This window comes from Rhizophagus irregularis, chromosome 30 (assembly GCF_026210795.1).
Source record: "Rhizophagus irregularis chromosome 30, complete sequence".
Lineage (NCBI taxonomy): Eukaryota > Fungi > Glomeromycota > Glomeromycetes > Glomerales > Glomeraceae > Rhizophagus > Rhizophagus irregularis.
In genome coordinates this window covers 2,909,804-2,935,720 of record NC_089458.1, presented here as the reverse complement: position 1 = coordinate 2,935,720, position 25,917 = coordinate 2,909,804, and the positions used below count along the sequence as shown (strand labels likewise).

The following is a 25,917-nucleotide window of genomic DNA, read 5'->3' as shown; positions in this document are numbered from 1 at the left end:
TGATCTTTTTTCCTTTTTTTTTTTGTCGTGATAATTAAGTATGACTCCTGTTCATTAAATTTTTTTTTAAAAGAAGGAAGAGATCAGAAAGTAAAAAAACGTTGAGACAAAAAATAAATCAAAAATTTGGCTTAATATGTCTGATTTAGTTGGGATTTGTTGGCCTTGTTATATAAAAGATTGGTAAAAATGTATTTTAATCTTGATTCGGCAATCAATAAACACACAACATCAGCCGATTATTGCATTTGAGTATTTAAGTACAAATGTACAAATCACCACATAGTAAACGTGTATATTGTTTTACATCTTTCGTTTCAATTATTTTTTAAAAACCATTTCTCAGATAAAAATCATCGATATTTGAATAACAATAAAAAAAAAAATTTTTTCATATAACCAAATCTATGTTACAATAATGCATAATATTAACACACCCACCTATGCATCCCATTTAAAATGCAGTGCATAACATTGTGAAACCACTTTATTGGGCGGATTAAAAGATTTTCGGTTACATAATATCAGGTGTTAGTGCTACCGCATGATGCTCATTTGCCAAATTTATATAAATTTCTTGCGTTTCGCGACTAGTATCACGTGAACAAAAATCCGATTAAAACATTTTCTCTGATATTATTATCCTTATACTTACTTCCTATTAAGGATTCTTCAAATTTTTGTGTAACTTGTAAATTAGTAAATTTTAAATTGGCCATTATATGTTTTATTATTAAAACGATAGTGTAACTGCGCCACCCGTCAATCGTCTCTTTTTATTAAATAAATAAAATAAACATTATCTTTATGTTTTAAAAGAAATTTGATAATTTTATTTATTCGTATTGTGGCTATTATGACGCCTGGAAATATGAAACTTTTGCTCTTTAAAATAAAACTCAGAAATTTGTGAAATTCTCCTTTTGAAAATTGTTATCTTGTGTTTTATTTAAAATTATTTAAATTATTTAAAAACTCGCAAATTTTAATAAATATTAATAAATATGTCATAATTATTGGTTAATAATAAAATGCAAATATTTGGAATTTTTGAGCTACAATAATTATATTGAGACTTACTCTTTGAATAAATCTAGACCCAATAAATGTTTTTTTTTTTAGTTAGTCATCTTTTTAAAACAAACTTTATTATAAGAACAAATTATAATTTATAATGCTCATTTATATATATTTTATACTTTGTAATATATGGCTAAATTTCTTTATATACATGCATTTAGTTTCAAAAATTAATAATAATAATAAATTATTTAAATTACTTGTTATTTCGCGCTTTAAATATAATTTTTTTTTGTGAACCGTTACAAATGACGCTGACCACTTCGAATATTGAATTGTAAAATATTGTTTTTTAATGTATAATACATAATAATTTATAATTGTCATTATCTAATTGCCTATAGTTTATGGTAACAATCGGCCATCTGAAGTATATTGGCTGAGTTTTTGTCCACTTAACTATTACCGATTATTATTATATTTATTATTAGAATAATAACAAAATTTATGTATTATAAATTACTATTGTAAAATAAATATACATATATAACCTAATTAAATTACTTATACATTAAGCCCTTTATGTAAATTCTGAATAGGTTTGATATAATTAAAACTTGTTTTATTCTCATTATAACTTAAGTCTCGATGAATACGGGTAAATACGGATACATTCATCGCAATAACTTAAAATGTCACGATAATTTAGGGGGAAAATATAAATAAAATCTATATTAGATAAGATATCATTTTATTTTATCTTGTTTGCAAAATATTATTTATTAATTTAGAAGGTATTATAATCATATTAATTATTAAATATGAGAATTGTAACAAAAGAACGAGAAAAATAATAAATAGAATAAATTAAAATAACAAAAAATTAAAATGTGTGATCAAAAAAAGGTTTTTTTTTTAATTAAAATGTTTATAATAAATAATTTCGTTTTGATTTTTTTATCTCTGGATTTCTATTCGTCGATCAAATCATCTTATATGTAGATATGATCGACGAATCACAGATTTTTTCAAAAGTAACGCCTTAATTTTTCCTTATTGAGTGTTTTTTTAATTTAGTTACCCTGGAAATTATTAAGTTATACTATCCGGTTTAAGATTTATTTATATTTTTGGATAATTTTTGATTAAAATCTTGAATAATTTTTTTTACCTTAGGAGGTTAACAAAAAAATAGAAAAAGTTTTTTTATAAAATCGAGATGAATGCCATTTATTGTTTTGTGATAAATTTTACCAATCATAAAATTTCTGATTGAGTTTCACACTTTAGAAGAGATTATTTGTAAGCTATTATGAAATCTATTTTGCATCACAAAAAAAAAAATAATAAACTACATATTTGGAATGATTTTTTAGTCCTATTGAATATTTCCATAAATGAATTATTTAACCAATCGCAGTTTATTTCTTGAGAATAAACAATATATAAAGAACTAAGAAATGATCCTTTTTTTTTTCAAAAATCAAAAAAAAAAAAATTCCATTAAATCAAAAATATTTAAAACAAAAAAATTGAACAAATTTTCAAATAAATTAATAAATTCCAAATTTCATAATAAAAAACATAATTATTCTTTTAAACAAAAAAAGACAAAAAGAAACATTCTCCTTTTTTTTAAAAAAGAAAGAATGATTCGAGAATTTCTAAAATCCTTTCAATTAATAATCTTAATTAATATTGATATTAATAATATCAAATATGCTCTTCATTTATTATCATATCCATTTAAAAAGATTTATTATTATAATTTTTCGAGAGAAAAACTTGATCGATTGATCATTCTATGATGATCGTACACTTATAAATTTAATAATAAGAAGAAATTGTACAAAACAAAACAAAACAAAACAAGATTTAGATATAACTATATTATTTATACGATATTCTATATGTATTCTAAATGTACCTTGATAAAATATTTGTATTAAATCGATAAATACAAAAATAAAATAATTAGATTTTTTTTTTTTGTCTCTAAATGAGACAAAAAATAACTTTAAAAAAATATTTCAGCAATACTTTACGAATTACTTGAAATGTCCAATCTTAGAGCAAGAAATATTACTCGTGACCAAAATGCCAGGCGAACCTGTGTTTTTTTATTTTTATTCAGGTTTATCTGAATACAAGTGTTAATTATGTTTAATATGTTTATTTGAATTTTAAGTGTGACGCGAGTCAATGTGACTTTTATAATGTTAAAATGAAGTTTTTTGCGAATTTTTTGAATTTTTTGCATTTTGCTAAAAAAATAGTTTCGTGTTCTTAAAATCTTCGTTTTTTTGCGTTAAATTTATATACAATTCGATTTGCTATATACTTGCAGTTCTTGTTTCTTTTCATATATCGCGTATATTAATACGCGTAATTGGTTCCGGCTAAGAAACTGTGCATACACGCATAAAGTTTGTCAATATTTGGTTGTGATCTTATGACTTTAAGACAATGTAATACCAATGAGACATCTGAAAATCTTAAATCTTTATAACTGTACATATTTTCAGGTGATTTCCCTTACTCGAGAACAATATGTTAGATGAAGAATGATCAAAACCTTAAATTTTAATAATTTAGGAAAATATTTACTAAATTTATGATCAAATCCCAAGTTTACTTAATAATAGAAGGTTTAATCGAAAATACGAATCGCTTTTTTCTTTGTATTTACAAAAAATTTTTTTTTTTTCACAATGGGATTTGAGAATCATTTAATTCTCAGAGAACTTTAATTATTCTAATTATTCTTTTATTTTTCATGACCTTCTTAAATAAGTTAATTTTTTTCTTTGCCCGCACTGATAAATCCCCTGCATAAAAATTTTATTGTACATGTGCGATAATTTATTGTTCTTATTGGATGAAAAAATTCTATTGTCGTGCCTTTTCAGAGTTCGTGAATTAGAAGTACTACATAAACTATCTGCTTATGAATCAGATAGTACTTAAGATATGATTGTAACAAAAAAAAACGGAAGAGATTATCAGTTAATAATCTAATCATGTACCTCCTTTTTTGCATTGGCCGATGGATGGTATCATTATGAAACGGTAACTTTATGTTCATACTATACGAATATTTTCTTTTATTGCAGAAAAATAATCCAAAGAATTTTGATAAGCTTTAATTTGAACTAGGATCATTATGTATAACAACATCCGTTCATTTTAATAAAGGAATTATGTTTATGAAATTAAAGAAAATTTTAATCAAGAAACAAAGAATAAAGAAATTTGCATGGTAAGAAAATTACGAATATCATTGTTTTGGTATTCCTCAAAGTTTATTTTTTATTGATAATTATCATTAGCATTCCTGTAAATCGAATCTGTTTGTAAGTATTTTCCTATTATCTAAAGATATGATTAGAAAAAATTCAAATAATTACATAGAGAAGTATTTAAGTATTTTCAATATAACAATCAAAATCCTTGTGATGAATACTAGATTTCCTGAGTGTACATTATATCAATAATCAGGAATAAGCATTATGTATGCATTAGGAGGTTTTGAAGGAATATTTAGTGAAAACTTCAACATCTATCTTTATTGAATTATCGAGAAGTATTCAGATTTGACTTAGTAAATAATATGTTTTATATTTTTGTAGAAAGAATTATGAGCGCGTTATTATTGTTAGATTAATTATAGGTAATTGTTGCACGAGTCTTCAAATAAGAATTTGTAGATTTCAGTAATTAATAATCCTTACCTTACCTGCTTACCATTTAGAAATTGGCTATTTTTCCATATAAATAATACTTTAATTTATATGAAAGATTTTTACGGTCAACTCTTCTTTATAAATGCACCCTTAGGGTTTGCGTTTAAATATATAGTGTATATAGCATATTGTCGTACTATATCACAAAGTAATGCAATGCGCGTATTGCGCAATACCATATTATTATGAAATTCAGAATATCCGAAGATTATTTTTAAAGGTGATGATTTTTTTTAAACTTTTATAATCTTAGATGTATATTTTATTTTTAAGAATATTACAAACGTTCTTTTCTTTAATTTTACAGGTTTGGTCGGTGATTCTTGAACGGTGTTTTAGAGGTGTAGTGGTTCCGGTGTAATTTATCCTCTATATTATCCGTTATTTCTGTAAAAACTCCGTAAAAATGAGCCTTTCACGGACCCATTCACGGAAAATGTAAAAGATTCGATAAATTCCGTGATATAAGGTTGTTAATTCCGAAAATATGAGCCTTTAACGGAAAAAGATGGAATATAAAAAACGGATACAGGGATCAAGAACGTTGCTAATCTTTTTTTTTATTTATTTTCAATCCAGAACATGTATCTACTATAACGAAGTTCCAACTTTGGGACCAGTCAAACAAACGGGTGCGATGAAGCATCTATAAAAGGTATTATAATATTATGAAAGGGTGAGTGGCTGTATCTTTTTTAATAATTTACGTTTTATATTGTAAAAATGTCCTCATAAATTATTTTCCGGAATAAAGTCAGGGTTTCAGATAATTGTTTTGCTTATTTAGTATATAGATTAAGCGATTAAACATAATTTTTTAATAATTAGGTAAAAATGGTCTTACAAATTATTTTCCGGAATAAAGTCCTTAAAGTGAGGGATTCATATAATTGTTTTGCTTATAGATTAAGCGATTAAACATAATAATTTCTTTTTTTTTTTTAATAATTAGTAGTTAATAAAATCCCGAAATGACTTATCAAGAAAAAAAGAAATATTATATGAATATGAAGTAAAATTGGTACTGACAGTTAGTTTCGGACTTTCGGTTCATAAAAAATTCCATGGAACATAGCAAATTATTTCTTTAAAAAAGACAATACCAAGTATATTTGAAAATGAATCCAAACCCCCGGAACCGGACCAGTTCCCTGATTGATCGTCTATTATTAAAAAAAATAAAGATAAAAAATAAAAAAAATCAGTAATTAAATAGTAAAAAATAATGTAAAAAAAAAAAGAATTAGCAACAATAATTTTTAAGATTTTTGTTGTGTCCACTTCACTGGACAACAAAAAAAAATCAGCAATTAAACAAAATTCAAATTTGAATAAAGCTCTTATTGGTTGTCATTAAATATTTTGAATATAGAGCTTTCAATATTATACAAGTATTATAATCTACAAATTACCTTTGAGATAAAAGAAAATGTCTTGCAGCACATTATAAGTCACGCGCTTTAGCACATAATAATATAAATGAAATTATTTGTTGAAATATATTGTACACTTTGCAATAGGAAGTTTTAGTTGAAAAATGTGATTATTTTTAGTATTTTTTTTATTATTCGAGTTTCGCCTAATTGATCTACAAAATAGTTTTCGTATGAAAGTGTGCCGTCCAAAATCCCGATTCTCAAGCAACTTTCGGGCAGCATTAAAACTTAATATGGGCCAATTTTTTCGGGATTTTGTAACTGTCGGGATTTTGAGTTTCAGGATTTCGTACCATACCTCCTAATGAAAAAATTACTAGGAAAAATGTTCCGGATTTTTGAGATTTTTTTTGCTCGAAACTTACGTAATTATTGGCACAGTTCTTCGTATTTACAGTATAGACATACTTAAAAAAAAATTATTTTTGTTTTTTCGTAAAAAATCCGATAGTTTACACAAACTCGATTTTTCGGTTCTCGTAACGTAAGGTGGAATCGAATTTTGTTATATTTTATTGCATATGAAAATTTTGTATAAATTGTAGACAATTAGGTATATATTAACCGTACTTTCATAAAGATTTTTATTGTAAAGTTTTTATTTGATGAAGGTACTTTGAATTTATCATTATTTGATATTGTGACGTCAGGCAATTATGGGTAATAACTTACAAGACTCTTATGTATATTTAAAAACATAACACTAACATAACCAATATGATAAGAAATTCAGTAACTTTGGATCGTGCAAATTACATGACTTAGTGATTCATAGATTGGTTCCCATTCTAATGCCAGTTAAATCAGTTCTTCGTGATATTAATAAAGTTTCGTAATCCTGAACGAAAATATTGGAAGACGAACAATATCCAACTTTCTCCAATAATTTCTACGCATATTTTTTTGAAGCGATCTGCAATACAGTTTGGAAAAATATCATTCATTTTTTCCGAAGACCTTTTTGAGCAAACAAATATCACATGAAATATATTTAAGTAAAAATTTTATTATACAAGAAATGGGATTCTCAACAATGCAATAAAAAGCGAAATATAATTAGGCGACACAAAGTGGTAAAAATGGTTTTCATAGTCCGGCCGGGTCAGTTTTGTTAAGTCTTAAAAAAAAATTTTTTATATTATTACTATGCCGGGTGAGAATTTTTTAAAAATTGAAAAAAAATTTCGCATATAAAATTTTTGAAAAAAAAATTAAAAGCCGGGTTGCCGGGTTATTGATGAAATTTTTATATTATGAAAACCATAAAATCAAGTTTGTATGGCCTTATTACATTCATTACAGAATTATGAATATGTATAATAAATGTTGAGGAAGTTTAAACGGTAAGTGAAATATGACAATGTGTCTAATCCATTTTCATACTTAGAACAAGCAAAAATAATGTTCTTTGAAAAATATATCGTAACAATGACGATTTCCCGATAGGCGACAGGCAATGACCAGAGATATGTTCGAACACGTGATCAAGCGGCCGGCGCTAAGCTAAATGCTTATTATATCTCAATGCGCAAGTTATTTCTTCTTATCTGCTGCATGATAATCGACTCGATAATGAATGTTTCGTTTAGTGCTTATTTTCGCATACATTTAAAAATCAGGAAAATAAAATTCTTTATTATTAGGTAATACGGATATATTGAAAAAGAGACTCTTTTTCTCACAAAATTACATATTAATACGTTTTATAGTTTATATTGTAATTAGATAATCTTGTCAAAATTAAAAAAAAATGGGTTGGACTTAAGGTTGCGTGCCGTAAGTATTGATTATTATATTTCGAATTACAACCTAAGCGGGTTGTAATATTATAAACATAAGTTGTAATTTTGTTGTAAATACTATGCTATTGTGGTTAACTAAAAGATGATAATTCTGATTTACAACCATTATAATTACTTGATTTTTAGACTTACAACTATTTACGGCAGGCAACACTAGTTGGACTGTAATAATATTTAGCAATACTTAAATAAAATTACTTATTGAAGTTTTATAGAACTACTTATGTTATAACCATGTATTTTCCTAAGAAATTTCCGAAATTTTCGGAATTCCATGCAATCTGAAAGTATTTTGAGAATTACTTAAACCTGTGGTATATATTGATTTACTTTTTAAAAAAAATCATACACAGACCACCACTTCCGTGAGAAAGTAGATCTGAAAGAGGAGGAGATATTATATTAAATGTTAAATTAATTAATATACTTCGTAACATGCTAAAATAACAATATCTCTTGCAGTTTATACTGTACTATACTATAAAAGTAATAAATTTTTAATGTTTGTATGTTTCATGTCACATGATTTTCATATGATACATACTGTATAATGTATATATAATTGACGAACTGAAAATGATAATAGCACTTAACAAAAAATACATTAACAATTAATAAGGTGCAGCAATTTATAATTAATGGTTTAACTTAATGCACTTCAGCTATTTTACTATTCTCTTTATAATACTAAAACAATTGACATTATTTTTGTAAAAAATTGGTAAAGAACAAAAGTAGACATTTAATTTACCAACACTTTTACCATTATATTTAATCCTATATAATTTGTAATAAATTTGGTAGATTATACATAAAGAATAGCTTTACAAAGTTATATAAATTTATTATTTAATAATTTTGATATTTTGAAATCTGATATTTTACAACATTCTTAATATATTGTTACCATTACAAAAAGTAATTAAAGTTAAATAGTTAAGAAAATAGATATGAAAAAATTAAAAAATATATTGTAAGAAATAGTTAGGAATAATGAAAACCAAACTATTATATTTCTTATTAAATTACTTACTATAAATGGTTAACTAAAGTACTCCTTATATAAGCGCTATCTTATTAGTTAAAATTTTAATTCAGAAATTTTTATTGGTATTCCTATAAATTTATAACAACTATTTGCAACTTTATATGTAAGTCGTAAAGATATATGGATGTGTATAACAAAGGATTGAAAGGCAGAATTGCTAAGTAGACAAAAATTATATCATCAATATTGAAAGATTAATAGATTAATAGATTAATAAATTTTAGTTTTGTTTATTCATAATTATTTTTATTAATAACTTTCTTAGTTAATGTTAAACTAATATATATTTTTAGCATTACAATACCATGTAATTTAAATATTGAAGAGATTTGATAAATAAATTTTTTTTGACATAAATATTATATACAAAATAATATAATATGTAAAAATTCTCATTTTTTATTGAATAATGTCTAATTAATAATTGTTAAGTATAATTTACTTGCATTATATTACAGTTTACTTTTTTTATAATAAATTTTAATATAATAAATTACATAATGTTTAGTTAATAAATTATAACGATTTTTTTTATTATAATAAAATAACTAATCAAATTTTTCAAATTCTTTACTAACTTATTATAATAAATTTGAAATATAAACAGTTTTTTTGCTATATTAAAAGTATACTACTATATTTGTAATAATAACAATATTAATATCATATTTTATTATATAACTGAAATTATTTTTATTATTTTATATTAATATTAGTATTAAAAATAAATTAGATTTTTTTTATTAATAAATATTAAAACCCAATTTTTATAATAAAAAAAAAAATTTTTATTTTAATAATACTTTAATAGAAGTTTTTTTTTAATTAGTAAACATTCAGAATAATATAATTTGAATAATTTAATCTATTAAAAATTTTTATAATTATATAATTTTACCCAAATTTTCAAAAAAAAAAATGTAAATTATAATTACAATAAAAATAAAAGACATTGTTAAAAATATAAGAAAATTTAATCATTATACTCTATAACATCAGGAAATTTGTTTAGGCGTAATTTAGTGTAATATTTTGGAGGTGGTGTAAATTTCGAAATATTACACTAAAAACGTAATATTACAAAAGTTTACGCTCTTAAATTTGAATAATAATAGTAATTTAAGAATATATCGCTATTTACTGATCCAATCAAGACGATCTATAGCTCATTGGAATCAGCTCATCAAGACGAATCGAATGGTAGTAAAATCGCATTTCTACAGGTGATAGAATGCTCTATAATATGCAATAAATTTTAAATTAATAGAAAGTCATTTATCAAACGTAGAGATATGATTTTACTACCATTCGATTCGTCTTGATGAGCTGATTCCAATGAGCTATAGATCGTCTTGATTGGATCAGTAGATAGCGAGATATTCTTAAATTACTATTATTATTCAAATTTAAGAGCGTAAACTTTTGTAATATTACGTTTTTAGTGTAATATTTCGAAATTTTACACCACCTCCGAAATATTACACTAAATTACGCCTAAACAACTTTCCTGATGAATATTCAAATAAATAAAATCTATATAAAGTAAAATAATTAATAATATAAATAATTTTTTATTTAATCTAAAAGTAAGTTAGTAAAACTCTTTTGTAGAATAAATAATTTTATTAAATTTAAAAGATAATTAATCAACCAGATTTTTATTATTTATAAATTTTATTAAAATTTTTTAATTAGTAGACTAATAAATTTTTATTAGATATTATAATTATTTTTAATTAAAAATTTAATCAAGAACTCATGAAGTATATTTACAGGTAGATAAGATATTAACTGTTTAAGCTAAATTTGATTCATATAATTTCTTCTTTGAATATGTATACTGTTTCTTTTAAGTATAATAATAATAATAATAAATAAATTAAATATAATAGTTTTTTTATTATTTAAATTAAATATTTTATATTAAATCTTTATTTACTGAATTAAATTTAAAATTTTCATTTTTTTTTTAAATAATTTGCAAGTATTTATATATAATTATTATAATTACTTTAATAATATGAAAATAAAATAGAAAATTATTTATTATAAAGAAAATTTTATTAACTGTAAATTATAAATATATATACTATAAATAGGATCCCAAATATTACATATACAATTATTCAAAGATTAACTTTTTGCAAATTAATTCTAATTTCAAAAAAATATTAGTATTTTGCGATTATCTCAGTATCCAGTAGTCCAATTTATGTAATTTTTTTTATTTGTAATTCTTATCAAACTCTATAAAATAAAATAAAAATCTGCATGAATTGAATCACTAGATGTTAAGATAATCATAAAAAACTGAAAATAAAAAAAGAGCAATTTTTTTTTAATAAAAAGTCAGTTATAAATTTTATAAAAGATGTTTAATAATATTAAAATAAAAAATATTTATAAAATATTTGAAAAAAATAAGTAAAATAAATAATTAAAAAAAATTTACTATATTAAATAAAGAAAATTTCTTAAAATATATTAGAGTACAAAATACAAATTATGTAACTTTAATTTGTCACCCATGTTACATAAAGTTGGTTGCCATAAGTAATGATTATTATATATCAAATTACAACCTTTAGCAGTTGTAATATTATAAATATAAATTATAAATTGGCTGTAAATACTACACTATTATGGTTAACTAAAAGATGATAATTTTGATTTACAACTATTATATTTATTTGATACTAATGTCACATTCCTTTAATTTTCCATTTTTATTATTTATTCTAAAGACGAATCCTTTTAGTAAGAACTAAGAACTCTATAATTTTAGCCAAATTTTATAATTCTGTTCAAATAAAATTTACTCTAATTTCCATTTTTAGAAACTGGAATAACATTATATAATCCAAAAAGGAAATTTTATTTTTCTGTAAAAATAAAAATTTATTGTACAAATTTCCAAAAAAAAAAAATTTTATGCAGATTACTGAAAAGTATAATAAACATGTAATCTGTGTTTTACATATTAGCACAGGTTGAAATGCTAAAAATCGGCAAAAAAAATGGTGTGAAAAGCAGTAGCTATTTTTGGCTATTCTTGGCGGTTTTTGGCTATTTGCAAATTAACCTATACTATTTGTAAATAGTTTATACAAATTTGCGAATAGTTTATGCAATTCACACTGCCATTTTTTTGCCTGTTTTTTGTCATTTGACGTGTGATAGTGTATAAATAAAAAAGTTTAATAATAGATAATTTTTTAAGTTAAATTAAACTAAATAAAATAAAATTTTTAATTTTTAAAGTTTATAAAAATAAATATATTTATAATTATTAAAAATAATGTTATATTATATAAATGTAATATTACTAAAATTTTTGATTTTGATAAAATTTGGATAGTGTTATAAATTTGGTTAAAGTTAAAAAAATTTTGGCTAGAATTATAATTTAAAAATTATTAATATAACTATTTGTATTGTAACTGAATACAAAAAATTTTCTATTTATTTTGTAATATTTTTACTAACTGTTAAATTTATATTTTTTTTAAATCTATTTTTTGCTTTAACTGTATATATTCTGACTATATTTACCTGGAATTTATTAATAATTTTAAAAAAGTAATAGTTAAAAGGATAATAAGCAAAAAATTAAATAAATAATAAATAAATAATTTTATAAGGATTTTATTTTTTATTACATTTGCATGCTATTCTGAAATGTCATAATTTATTCAGTTTATATGTAATTTACTATGTAAAGTGCCAAAATAATTTGGGATATTGTAATTAAATTTGGGATTTTACTTATAATTATAGCAGCCTAAATAATTTAGACATCATATATACAATATATTATATTCTTATATAAAAGTTAAAAACAGTATTTTTTAAAAATTCTTTTTAATATACTAAGTAAAATTATTAAGTAGACAAAAATATGCATAATATTTTGTATTATTGTATAATTTTTAAAAATTTATATTAAAAATATAAAAAATAAAAAAAAAATAAAAATTAGAAAAATTGGTAAAAATTGGTAAAAATTAAAAATTAACAAATTTATTATATAAAATTTTTTTTCTTTTCTAATCACAGTATATTTACAAATTTATTAAAATAATACTAATAATTATAGAATTCTATCTACTACTAAAGTAAGTTACCAATGAGAATTTTACTTTTATATAAAATCTTATTTTAGAATTTTCTTAGTTAATTAACTATGTAATATAAAATTTTCTTTTATAGTAAAATCTTTAAAAAGTTTTATATATAAATCTTATTTTAAGCTATATAATAAAAAATTTAATATTTTTTTTGCATATATATTAAATATATTATTTCTTATATTTTAATACAAATCTTTATTAAAGATAGTCATCAGTCCCTAAAAGACCCCGCGGTCCACTGCAGGTCTTATACCATAAAAAAAGACAGACTGGTCTGTCTTAGTGTAGGACTGCGGTCTTTCAGTCCTGTATCATATATAATAAGACAGTCGGTCTTTTTAAGAACTGCAGTCTTTTTAAAACTGATCAGTCTTTTTTTTTTTTTTTACAAATAAAAAAATTTTTTTCCTTAACTTTATTAGGAATAGCCTTATTTTATAAATATGAACACTAATTGGGATGTTTTTAAATATACAAATTTTTTTTTACAAATGATCACTATTATTGTATTAGTAATAATAATCATGATATCTTGCCATCCAGAGTGATTATAAAAATACTAAGCTACTACCATTCGAATTGTTATTAGAGACGCGTCGAATGGTATCGAAATCATTATTTTATAATCGATAAAAAAAAGAAAAATTACATCGGCAAAACTATTTGATAACAAATTCAATAATTGCCAGATATCTATTGATCCTGGAAATATGATTTAGCCACCATTTGACGCGTCTTATTGAGACGATTCGAATGGTAGTAGTTTCATCATTTTATGATCACTGGATGATGAGATATTTCGCTTAAATGCTTTTTGGAGTTGGTGTTTTGACAGACAATCTACAGTGAGGGGAGAAGTAATTGTTATTGTTTATTGGTTTAGAATTGGTCAGCCTTTATATTATTTTATAAAGATCTTCATCAGATTAATAGATTTATTCAATATAAAAATCATTTATTATATGAAGACTGATATGAGGACTGGTCAGTCCTCGGGATTGGTCTTACTGTATCACAAAAAAATGCAAGACCACGGTCCGGTCCTACAAATTCCAGGACTGACCGGTTCAGGACTGAGTAGGACCAGTAGGACTGATGACCATCTTTAATCTTTATACATTTATTATAATACTTTTAAAAACTATATAATATATATATTTTTACCTATTTTATTATTTTATTTAGTATATCAAAAAGAATTTAAAATACTATTTTTAACTTTATATAAAATATAATATTTTACAAATAATAAAAAATAAAATCCAATAATAAATTAGGATGCTGTCAGATATTATCTAATATTTTAAGGGGAGGGAAAGTAACTAAAGATATTAAGTTATATACAATATTATATAAGGAATTATATATATAACAAATAATAAAATATTTTTATTATATTAAAAAATTTAAAAATCAAAAAAAAATATTATTTATTACTATATTAATATTTTAATATTATAAGGGCACTGTCAAATATTACCTAATATCACTTTAATATAAGAGTTTACACCCCTCCCCTAGGTAAGATATATTAATAATTTAATTATTAATACAGTTTACTCTCTCTATAATGAATTTTTATAGTAAGTAACTTGTTATAATAAAAAAAAATTCAAATACAGATTTTTTTTATATATAATAAAATAATTCTCAGTATAGTAAAGTTTCAATATTTTAATTTCTAGCCTATGAAATTTATTATAGTAAAAATAAACTGTATTTATATAGTATAATTTAAAAGTGAATTTTTTTTCATTTCAAATAAAATTAAAATTTTTTATTCCCAAGTTGTAAATTGTTAAAATATCAAAAATGGTATTTATAAATATTAAATAAATTTGTAAAACAAGCAAAATTACCTATAAATTATAATTTTAAAAGTTATACAAAACTTATATTAAAAAAAAAATTTTTTTTGTCAAAAATTACATTATAAATAATTAATAAATAATCAGTTAATGTTATTTTTATATATTAAATTTAAGGGAAATAAAAAATCATCTAAATTAAAAATAAAATTTTTTTATAATTTAAAATAAAATTACTATATATTGCTAATATTATATGATTTTAATAATATATAATTTATTATATCATATCATTTTCTCTTTGTTTCTATTTTTATTATATATTTTAAGAACAATTTTTTAGTCCTATTTATTTACTTTTATTCATAATTTTAGCTAAATTTTATAATTCCAGCTAAAATATCCTTTTTTAGATATTTGAGTAATAATATATAATCCAAAAAAGTCAATTTTGTTTATCATTAAAAATGAGAAATACATTACACAATATTTTAAAAAAGGAAATTTATATCAATCATTTAATTTTAATTTTACTTTCATAGGGATCGATAATCATTTAATTTTAATTAAAATTAAAAAATCATGTAATACTAATAATAATCACTACTAGCGATAAATAGCAAATTCCATTTAAAAATATTATAAAGAAAAATTATTAAAATATTACATTTAAAACTGCTTTTTTTTAAATTTAATTTATTTTTTAAAATAATTTTAAACTATTAAATTAAATATTATATTAAATATTTACTTAAAACTATTAATTTAAAAAGGTAATAATTTTTATTTAATATAAAATTGTAATTTTAACTGGTACTATAAATTTGATTTAAATTTACTATAATATATAATTATATAAAAGAGATTTATATTAATTTTTTTTTTTAAAAAAAAAATAATATTTTTATTAATAAAAAAATATAATTTTTGAAATTTAAATTTTATAAATTTTATATTTTTCTTTTAATTATATTTAATATAAATGATATAAATATATTAGAAAAAACTTTTAATTTTAATAAATTTCTTATAAAAGTTTACTCTAATTTATAAAAACTGATTTCAATAATAATAATTTTTTTTTTAAAGTAAAATATATAAAATCTAATAATAATTAAAACTTTAAATTGTTTTATATAATATATGTTTTATTATTTCATCAATTAATATATTTTTATAATAATACTTTACTTTATCAAATTTTTATATACTAATCATTAAATTCATTTGCGGGTTTATAAGTGAATAGTTTAACATTAATTGAAATCCTGTTAATAAATAATACTATAAGTACATTAAAAAAAAAAAGAATTAAAAATTTTTTTATGTAAATTTGCATAAATATAAAATTGAAGAGTGGAGATCAAAAAAAAAATATAGAATATATTATTATATATAGATTTTAAATCTATAAGATATATATAGCTGATAGAATATATGTATCTATATAAAAGGGGTAAATTGGAATGGTCATATTAATAATATTAATATAAAAATAAATTAATTTACTTTATATAGATATTTATTTGGCAAATTAATACTAAAATCTATATATTAAGAACCGATCATGATCAGACTCAAAAAAATCCAACGTAAGTACTACATAATAAATCAGCTGATTGGATATTTTAGGGATCAACTTTATAGAGGGAGTTTTTAAGGGAAGTAACTAATATGTATAGAAGTTCTTTGATAAAATATAGTAATATGGCAAAACATAAATCACAAATTATGGTATGATTAATTTAACAATGAATAATTAACTGTATAACATCGTAAACGAATCGGACGATAAATTATTAAATTAGGGATAACCATTTTACATGTAATCAAGGACAAATAATAACAATATCATTCAAGACAATCGTTTAATGTTTTACATCATATGATTTTCACTCCTTATATAATTCTTTCAAAAAATCACGGGATTTTGAAACATAGAATAGGGTAAGATAAAGGGATAAACATGTTTGATAATTATAATGAATTATACCATAAAGGAGACAAAGGAGCCCCCAGACTTATTTTGAAAAAGGAAAACTTTTAACGCATTCAGAATTTTTATAGAATTAAAAAGTGTAACGAAAAATGGGAGGGAATTTTTTACAGGTATTAAAAATTTTAAAGTTGTACATAGAGATTAATTTCACAAAATTTTCATAGATACGGATAAACCAAAATTGGCATATATCAGGATAGAAAGGGTTTGAAACAATGAATTTATTTATTTATTTTATTTTAATTTTTTTTTTATTATTGATTATTGATTATTGATTATTGATTATTGATTATAATGAACAATTGAAATTTTCATTAATCCAAATTAAAATAAAATAAGTTCTATTTCATTTATTTCATTCAGATATTTGATAAAATGAAAATATGATTTTTTTTTAATTCCAAAGGAAACGTAGCGCCAAATTAATTTCTATGTATTACAAATTCATAACACAAATTTTAACACAAATGTATTACAAAACTTCCTTCTAGTATAGTGTTACAAATGAAAAAAGTTGGAACAATACCTTTCTACCGTATTTATACAAATTAAAAAAAATCATTTTTCATCTTTTTGATTTGTAAACATAATCTTTCATAAATATTTATAATTAAGTTAACGGTCAAAGGAAAAAAAACCGCGCATAGTTTGTGTAACTATCCGAAAGAATTTTTCACAAAATTATGAACAAAGTACATTGTAACATTAACTGTTATTATATGCATGCAAAAATAGAACGTTATATTTAGCTGTTAACTTTTTCAAAGGGTGCAGAAAATCTTCTCGTGAAAAAAAAATAAAAAGTAGGATTAATCATTATAAAGACTAAAGCAGAAATTATAGCCTAGCTAATTTTAGGAATAAGTACCGGGCTCATATAATTATTATAAAAATAGATTTAATTTTAGTCTATCGAAATTTCTGAGCTGGGCAGTGCTATAATATTTTTATCTTTACATGGTTAACAATAATTACCGTATAGAATTATTAAGGAGATTTTCGAAAAAAATTTAAAATTTCAAAAAACTTTTTTTTTTTCAAAAGCACTGCCACTCAGGGTCCCAAATTTGTTGAGTTCAATGGAAATTTTTATGGTCTTTACTCCCGGAAATGGGTGAATCTTTATTACTGGTTTTATTTGTTGATTTTTTGTTGGTACAAATAAAAAAATTTGTGATTATTAAACAAGTCCCAACCGCAGTATCTGATAATTTTATTGCCGAATCGTGAGATCATTTAAATCACATTCCTTACATTTCCCTTATTTTTCTAATTAGTGTAGGCTTATAAAAATTCGTAGAAGGTGATACAAGTCGCCAAGAATGTTTATATCTCTTTACACTTTAGTCATTGATTTAAGGTTAATTTACTATTTTATATTGCACTACCTTTTTTCTCATCCATCAAAACTTTCTTTTCCCCCGGAACAAATAATACTAACTATTCCGAAAATGTCAGTAATCTGCCATACGATAAAATAAAAATACCGTAAATAAAAAAAAAACATATACTCAATCTTTTTTACACGAAAATTTTCTTTTTATTGTAAATGTATAAATGAATTAAAAGCTTCGAGTTCTTTTTTTTATCCTTAACTTCTTTGCAATCTTATTTGTGTATTATATTATAGATCTTTTTTTTTTTTTTCTTTTTTTCTTTTTAAATCTTAGTTGATATTCTGCTTTATGCCTCATTCAAGTTGGTTTTTTTCTTCAAAAGATAAAAATAGTGAAAGAGATAGACTTCATTCTTTTCGTCAACGTTTTATGTTTAATATATTTACTAGACTATTTCCTCAAATGACTGATAAAAACACAAGTAACGATAATTTAAGACAGGATAAAGAAGAAAAGGAAGAAAAAGAAAAAGAAATTCGAAATAGTAACATAACAACCGCGACGACCATAACGGCAGATTCTAGTATCACTAACGAGAAGAATGCTCTAATACAGGTTGTAGAAGGAGAGTCAAATAAAGAGGCTAATATATCTTCAGGTTTAGGCAATTTATCAACTACAGCTTATGATTTTTGTAATCAATCAAGACGTCCTTCAGATATCTCCTCTGAAATCATTCGTCCAACTGAACATGTAGTGAACTTATCAACTATGGAACCTCATGATACTGTTGATATTTCAACTTTACCATCAAATAATTATACTAGACAATATAGGAATCCATACTTTAATACAGGTTCAAACTCTCCTATACCACAACAACCTAAAGGATTTTTTACACGAATAAAACCAACAAAAGAAACTTTAGCTATAATATTTCTTCCATTGATTATTGCCTTGATAGGTGTTACTATTGCTATTGTAGTGTTATTATTTGTTTTTGATCAAGAAGTAAAAAATTATAGAGATTCATTCGATTATATATGTATGGAAAGAATAAGTGCTGTAGTTTCTACTTTTAATTCGGGATTGAATACCGGAAGGGATTTTACAGGTTTCTTTACAGTGTTTGCAAGTGTTTACCCGAATCTAATGGATGATGCTGATGAAATTGTAAGCAATTATGGAAATCTATCAGCAATTAATAATATGGTAATGTCTGATAATATATTAATTGAGGAAGAACAAGAAAAAAGTTTTTTTTTTTCTTTCTCTTTTCCTTTTTCCTTTTTCCTTTTTTTTTTTTTGTCGTACCTATATCCCTTTTTTTTTTTTTGAAAGAAAAATGTATAGGTTTGTTTATTCGTTTCTTTACGCGTAGATGTTATGAGTTTTGCATAACTTTCATATGATAAATAGTGAAAATCTCATGTTATTTAATTTTATTTTGCAAAAAAATTTTCAATTATTCTTGATCTTCCTCCTTTTTCTATTAATGAATATACTAATTTTCCTTATCTATTAATTTAGAACATCTATACGATGAATTTTGCACCGAGAATTCCCTTTGCTAATCGTTCAGATTATGAAGTAAAACATGGACAAATAAAACAACTTAACCCTCAAAATCAATTAGTTATACGAGCCGATGCTGCAGAATATTTCCCCGTATTATATTCTATACCATGGAGATATAATACGCCGATTATATTGAATTATGATGTTTCTTCAGAACCAGAGAGGTTAGCAGCAATTACAAAAGCTAGGAAAACAAGAAATATTACTATAACTCCAAGAATTGCATTAGCGTATGATCATACTAAAGGAGGGATTTCTGTATATTTTCCATTTTATATGAACAATTTTGATGATATTAGCGGACTTGTTATAGGAATTTATGAGATAGATGATACAATTAGAAGTGTAGCAAAGAATTTTAATGACAAACCCGGGATTGGATTTGATATAATTGATACAGAAAGTAACACACCTATTTATTCTAAAAATGATAGTATAATTTGGCATTCTGCTAATTTTAATAAACAGGCAAATTATCTGATAGGAGATCGTAATTGGCAATTTACTTGCTATAGTTCTAAAGAGGCGTATAATCGATCAGTATCAATGTATGGGCCAATTGTATATTTTGTGCTGATACTTTCGTTTTTCTCTATTATAGCTCTTTTTACGTCGAATTATTTTAGAAAACTATTTAAAGCACGATATAAATTTACTGAACAAGCGGTTAAATTAGGAAGAACACAAAGTCTTCTTAAAGCAATAACGGCAGATTCTAAGGCGGTATTAGAAGCAATTGCAGATCCATTATTCGCATTGAACGCCAAAGGAGAAATAGTTGGAGCTAATAAACATGCGCTGACCTTAACTGGATATTCACCAGAAGAAATCAAAGTAGCAAATAAGATGCATATAAATACATTATTGATTCCCGTAGCTGAAACGCCGACTGAGGAAAGAAATAATAACCCGTTAAATGGAGACTATCAATTGATAGAAGTTCCTGTTAGGCCTGGTATGAGAGATGTATTAGCAAAGAAGAAAGATGGTACATTATTTGAAGCCGAAGCTAATTTTTCGCAGCCAGTTGTAGAAAAGAATTATTTTACACAAGTGGTAATGTTTAGAGATGTGTCATTTAAAAAAGAGAATGAGAGGGCAGTTATGGACGCCAAAAGAGATGCAGATTTAGCAAATCAAAGTAAAACTGAGTTCTTGTTCTTTTTGTGTCATGAGGTAAAAATCTTATTATTTTGTTTTATATTTTTTTTTTTTTTTTTGTTCTCAATATCTCTTATGCATATTAAATCGTAGATACGGAATCCTATACATGCAATATTAGGATTTGCGGAAATGTTGAAGAATTCACTAAAGGAAAAAGAACAATTTGAAGAATTAGAATACATAATATCAGCAGGGAAATTTTTATCATTTATAGTGAATGATGTTCTCGATTTGACACACCTCACCAATCCAAATCCTTATGAAATTGATTTGAAATGTGACGGATTTAATATTTACACGTTAGTTGATAACATAGCTAAAATCCAATCTATCCAAGCGGACCATAAACAAATTCAAGTAAAGACAATAATTAGTGGTGAATTACCAAGGAATTTATATGGGGATGAACGTAGATTGGAACAAATATTAATGAAATTATTGGCAAGAAGTATTGAAGTGGCACCTAGTAACGGAATAGTGGAATTAATAATTGAACAAAAAATAGTTCATCATAGCAAAGGAATTTTATTGAGATTTTCAGTGAAAGACCAAAGTAAAGGATTGAGTTCAGATGAAGAAATAAATGAACTATTTAAACCATATGCAAAAACTAATAGTAGTATAGGATCAAGATTTCACGCTCAAGGATTATCAATGGCATTGGTTCAAGCTATCGTTAGAGTAATGGGAGGAAGATTAGTAGTAGAAAAAGTGGACAGAAGTAGTAGTGGTAGCAGTAAGCGAAAAAGTAATGTTAATAAAAAAAATAATAATCATGTATGGTTTGAAATATGGTTATTGACGGAAGAGTCTAAAGATCGAGGACGGTTGTTAAGAGAATCATATGACAGTTTAGTGATCAGTAAAAATGGTAGCGCAGGGCGAAATTCGTTCAAAATTTCCAGCGCCCCAGGATCAATTGATGGTAAAATGATGGATGATATAGTAATAAATTCTGATAATGAAGATGCAATATCTCATCTTCGTAATAGGAAGAGTATGCCGGCAAAACCAAAACGTGATAGTAAATCGTATATGAATACGATAAGAAAGAAACGAAGATCTACAACTGTACCAGCTACTTCAGCAGTAATGAATAATGGAGGAGAGGACCCTATTGATGATGAAGCAGGAAGTATAAAAAATGTTGCTGAACAAAGTAAGTCAGCTGCCGCTAATTTCTTCAGAAAAGGAAGTATGATGTTGGCATCTGGATTGGCTAGAGCGGGTTCTACAATTGAGAAACCATCATCCTCTCCATTATCTACTAGTTTTTCAAATATTACTGCGAATGATGATTCGATACATAGAAGTGCAGGCAAAAATATTGCGAGTAGTGTTCAAATAGAATCACAAGAGAGTACACTGCCACTACCTATAATATCATATTATTCTGGTGGTAATACAAGTATCTCGCCTGGATCACCTGTTCCACCGGTTCCGCCACTTACTCAAGATCATAATTTATTATCAAGCTCTAATACTAATAAGGCAGCTTCTATTAAATCAAAAAATAGCAGTAATATCTCATTAATTATTACAAATGTAAATACATCTCCGAATGTATCGACATCTCCACATGATACACCTGCATCAATTTCTCCCACCTCTACAGGTTCACTTAATCAACACTCTCTTCATATTACTTTACCAAATAACAATTTACCTCCTCTTACTTCATATGATGCTCATATTTCTCCATTAACATTAACAGCAGATGCTAAAAATATTGGCAGTATTACTAATAACAGCAATAATGATAATGATAATAAACCTTCTTCTACATTAGATAATCAGGCGGATACGCAAGTAAATGCTGTTGCGAATATTTCTAATATTTCTGCTGCTACAGAAAAACCTAAGAAATTAAGGATTTTACTTGTAGAAGATAATTTGGTGTGTCAGAGAGTAACATATAAAATGTTAAATAGAAATAATTATTCAGTTGACATTGCAAATCATGGTAAAGAAGCTGTTGATATGGTAGAAGCTGTCCAACAACAACAGCAGCAACAATATGCGTGTATACTTATGGATATTATAACGCCCGTGATGAATGGGTATGAAGCTACTCAAATATTAAGAGATCGTGGTGTGAAAATACCAATATTAGCATTGACTGCCAATAGTTTTGAAAGTGATGTAAAGAAAGCTAAAGAAGTTGGTATGGATGATTTTCTAACCAAACCTATAAAAGAAGTGGTATGTAATCACTAAAAAACGGGTGAAGTGGTTTGTTAAATGCAGGATAGTTAATTAATTTACTAATTAATTTTTGTATAATATATTCATTTTTTGTAGGAATTGATTACTGCAATGAAAACACAAATTGAGAAATTCGAAAATACTGATTCATCACAAAGTCAACAAGATGATTTCATGGCTGAGCATAAAGATCAATATTTGACCATAAATTCATAGTATTTGTAGTTATTTTGGTTACTAATTATTGATATCATTATTTATTTATCAAATTATTTATTATTTTTTTTTTGTTTTTTGTAAAGTATGTAGTATAATGTAGTTTTATACTTTAAATTTTATGCAAAAAAAAACACATTTAATTTGTTTTATCTTATTTGTATATAGTTATTAAAAAAAAAAGGGAAAACAAAACTTAATATAAAATCTTAATATGCAAAAATAAAAGAACAAAATTTTATCTGAAAATTTATATAGTCAATAGGTTTTATTATATATTTCAGATGATTTTTAAAACTTTTTACTTCAAGTTAATTTATATTATTTATAGATATACTATTAATAAATATTTAATAAGTACTTTAACAATATTTTATAATGAGAATAATAAATTTAATGATATTGTTTTAATATTATTTCTATTATTATACTAAAATAATATTACAATATAATAATAGTTTTTTTTTTTATTATTTTTATAGATGCAGTCTTACTATATTATAATATTGTTTATTTACAATATATATATATATTTATACATTTAATTTATATAAAATAAGAAAAATAAATATATAAGGATTAAAACTAAGTATTATAAAATATAACTAGTATTTTCTGAAAAAAAAGTCAACCTATTACCTATTATATTATTAGGCCAATGACATATATTAGTGTAAAAGAAAATCTTAGGTTACACATAATATAAACCATGTAAAATGGTTGTGATTAGTCATAAAACCTTACCTAGAGGTGCATCAGGAAATTATATAGTGCGAAAAGTTGCGCAAGTTTACACATCATAATATTTCGTAAGCTTCCAGATCCGCAGCAAGTTTGCGTAAGCGTAATATTTTGTAACTTTTTAAAATATTTCGAAATATTATGATATGCAAAGCTTCGTAATTTTACGATTTGTAATATTCCGTAATTTTGCGGTTCGCAATATTTCATAATTTTACATAATATTTCGTAAGTTTTCAGACCTGCCGCAAGTTTGCGTAAGCGTAATATTTTGTAACTTTTTAAAATATTTCAAAATATTACTGTATGCAAGGCTTCGTAATTTTACGATTCGTAATATTCTGTAATTTTACTGCGTAATACTTCGCAACTTTTTAAAATATTTCGAAATTCTATGATGCGTAATGTTCCATAATTTGACGATTCGTAATATTCTGTGATTTTACACAACTTAATATTTCGTAATATTTCAAAATATTTCGATAAATAATACTTCATTTTCTGTACTATAAGTTTATATAATGTATGTTTTATTAGATATAATCATAAAAAATTACAAGTATTTATTAATATATACAGAATACATAAAAGTAAAAAAAAGAAAGAGTAGAGTAACAATATTATTAGACGTAAAAAAGAAGAGAAACAGCTATAGTAACGTTAGTATTAGATATAAAGATAAAAGAAATATTGTTATTATTGTTAGTATTAAGGTAAAAAGAGTTAAAGAAACAGTAAAAGGAGTAAAAGAAACATGGATATTATCATTAGTATTAAAGTACAAGTAAAAAGAAATAAAGGAAACGTAGATAGTATTGTTAGTATTACGACATAAAGTAACGAGGTAAAAAAAACGCGTTAATATTAAAATAATTAGTATTAATAAATAAATATTTCTATACCTGCAAAGTAATTGAACAAAAGAATAAAGAAATAAAGAGAAAGGAAAAAATAAACATGTTGTTAGTATTGTTAGTATCGTTAGTATTAAAGTACAAGTAAAAAGGAATAAAGGAAACATGGATATTATTGTTAGTATTACGATACAAAATAACAAAGAGGTAAAAAAAAATGAAAATAATTAGTATTAATAAACAAATATTTCTATACCTGCAAAGCAATAAATTATGAAATATATGTAAATATATTGTATATAATTAAAGAAATAATAGAAAGAAGAGACAAAAAAATTAAAAATATTGAACAAAAGAATAAAGAAATAAGAAACAAAAATAAATAAGACAAAAACGCGTGCATGATTAAAATGATTAAATGATTAAATCACATGCAAGGATCAGCCTAATTTGATTGGCCAGAAAATACGATATCGTAAAATTACGAAAATCTGCATTTTAAAAAATCACAGAAATTGTATATGCACAATTACTAAATATTATCCCCTCGTGATAAATTAAAAATTATCAACACAAATTCGAACACAAATTTAACGGAATTTAACGAAATTTGGCCAAAATTAACAAATTTTTACCAGAATTATCAACACAAATTGAACACAAATTGAACACAAATTTCAGCCACGATTTATTTATGTCACACCCGTGTTGTTAAGAATTAATAACCATTTTATTTATTAAAACTATATTAATTATGGTAAAAAAAATGCTATTACGTGTGATATATATAAAAAATAATATTTATTTCCTATGCAACCCATAATTCTCTAATAAAC

At 23.6% G+C, this 25,917-nt stretch overlaps 1 protein-coding gene across 1 annotated transcript; it reads left to right on the top strand.

The window, feature by feature from the left end:
* Positions 1-18,509: 18,509 nt before the first annotated feature.
* OCT59_022061 (uncharacterized protein) lies at positions 18,510-23,486 on the top strand (the record flags this gene model as incomplete). The annotated part of the gene is made up of 5 exons (XM_066146932.1): positions 18,510-19,535; positions 19,854-20,449; positions 20,528-21,077; positions 21,156-23,267; positions 23,367-23,486. The coding sequence occupies exons 1-5, from the start codon at positions 18,672-18,674 to the stop codon at positions 23,484-23,486; spliced, it is 4,242 nt and encodes a 1,413-aa protein (XP_066006025.1). The 5' UTR covers positions 18,510-18,671.
* Positions 23,487-25,917: the final 2,431 nt, after the last annotated feature.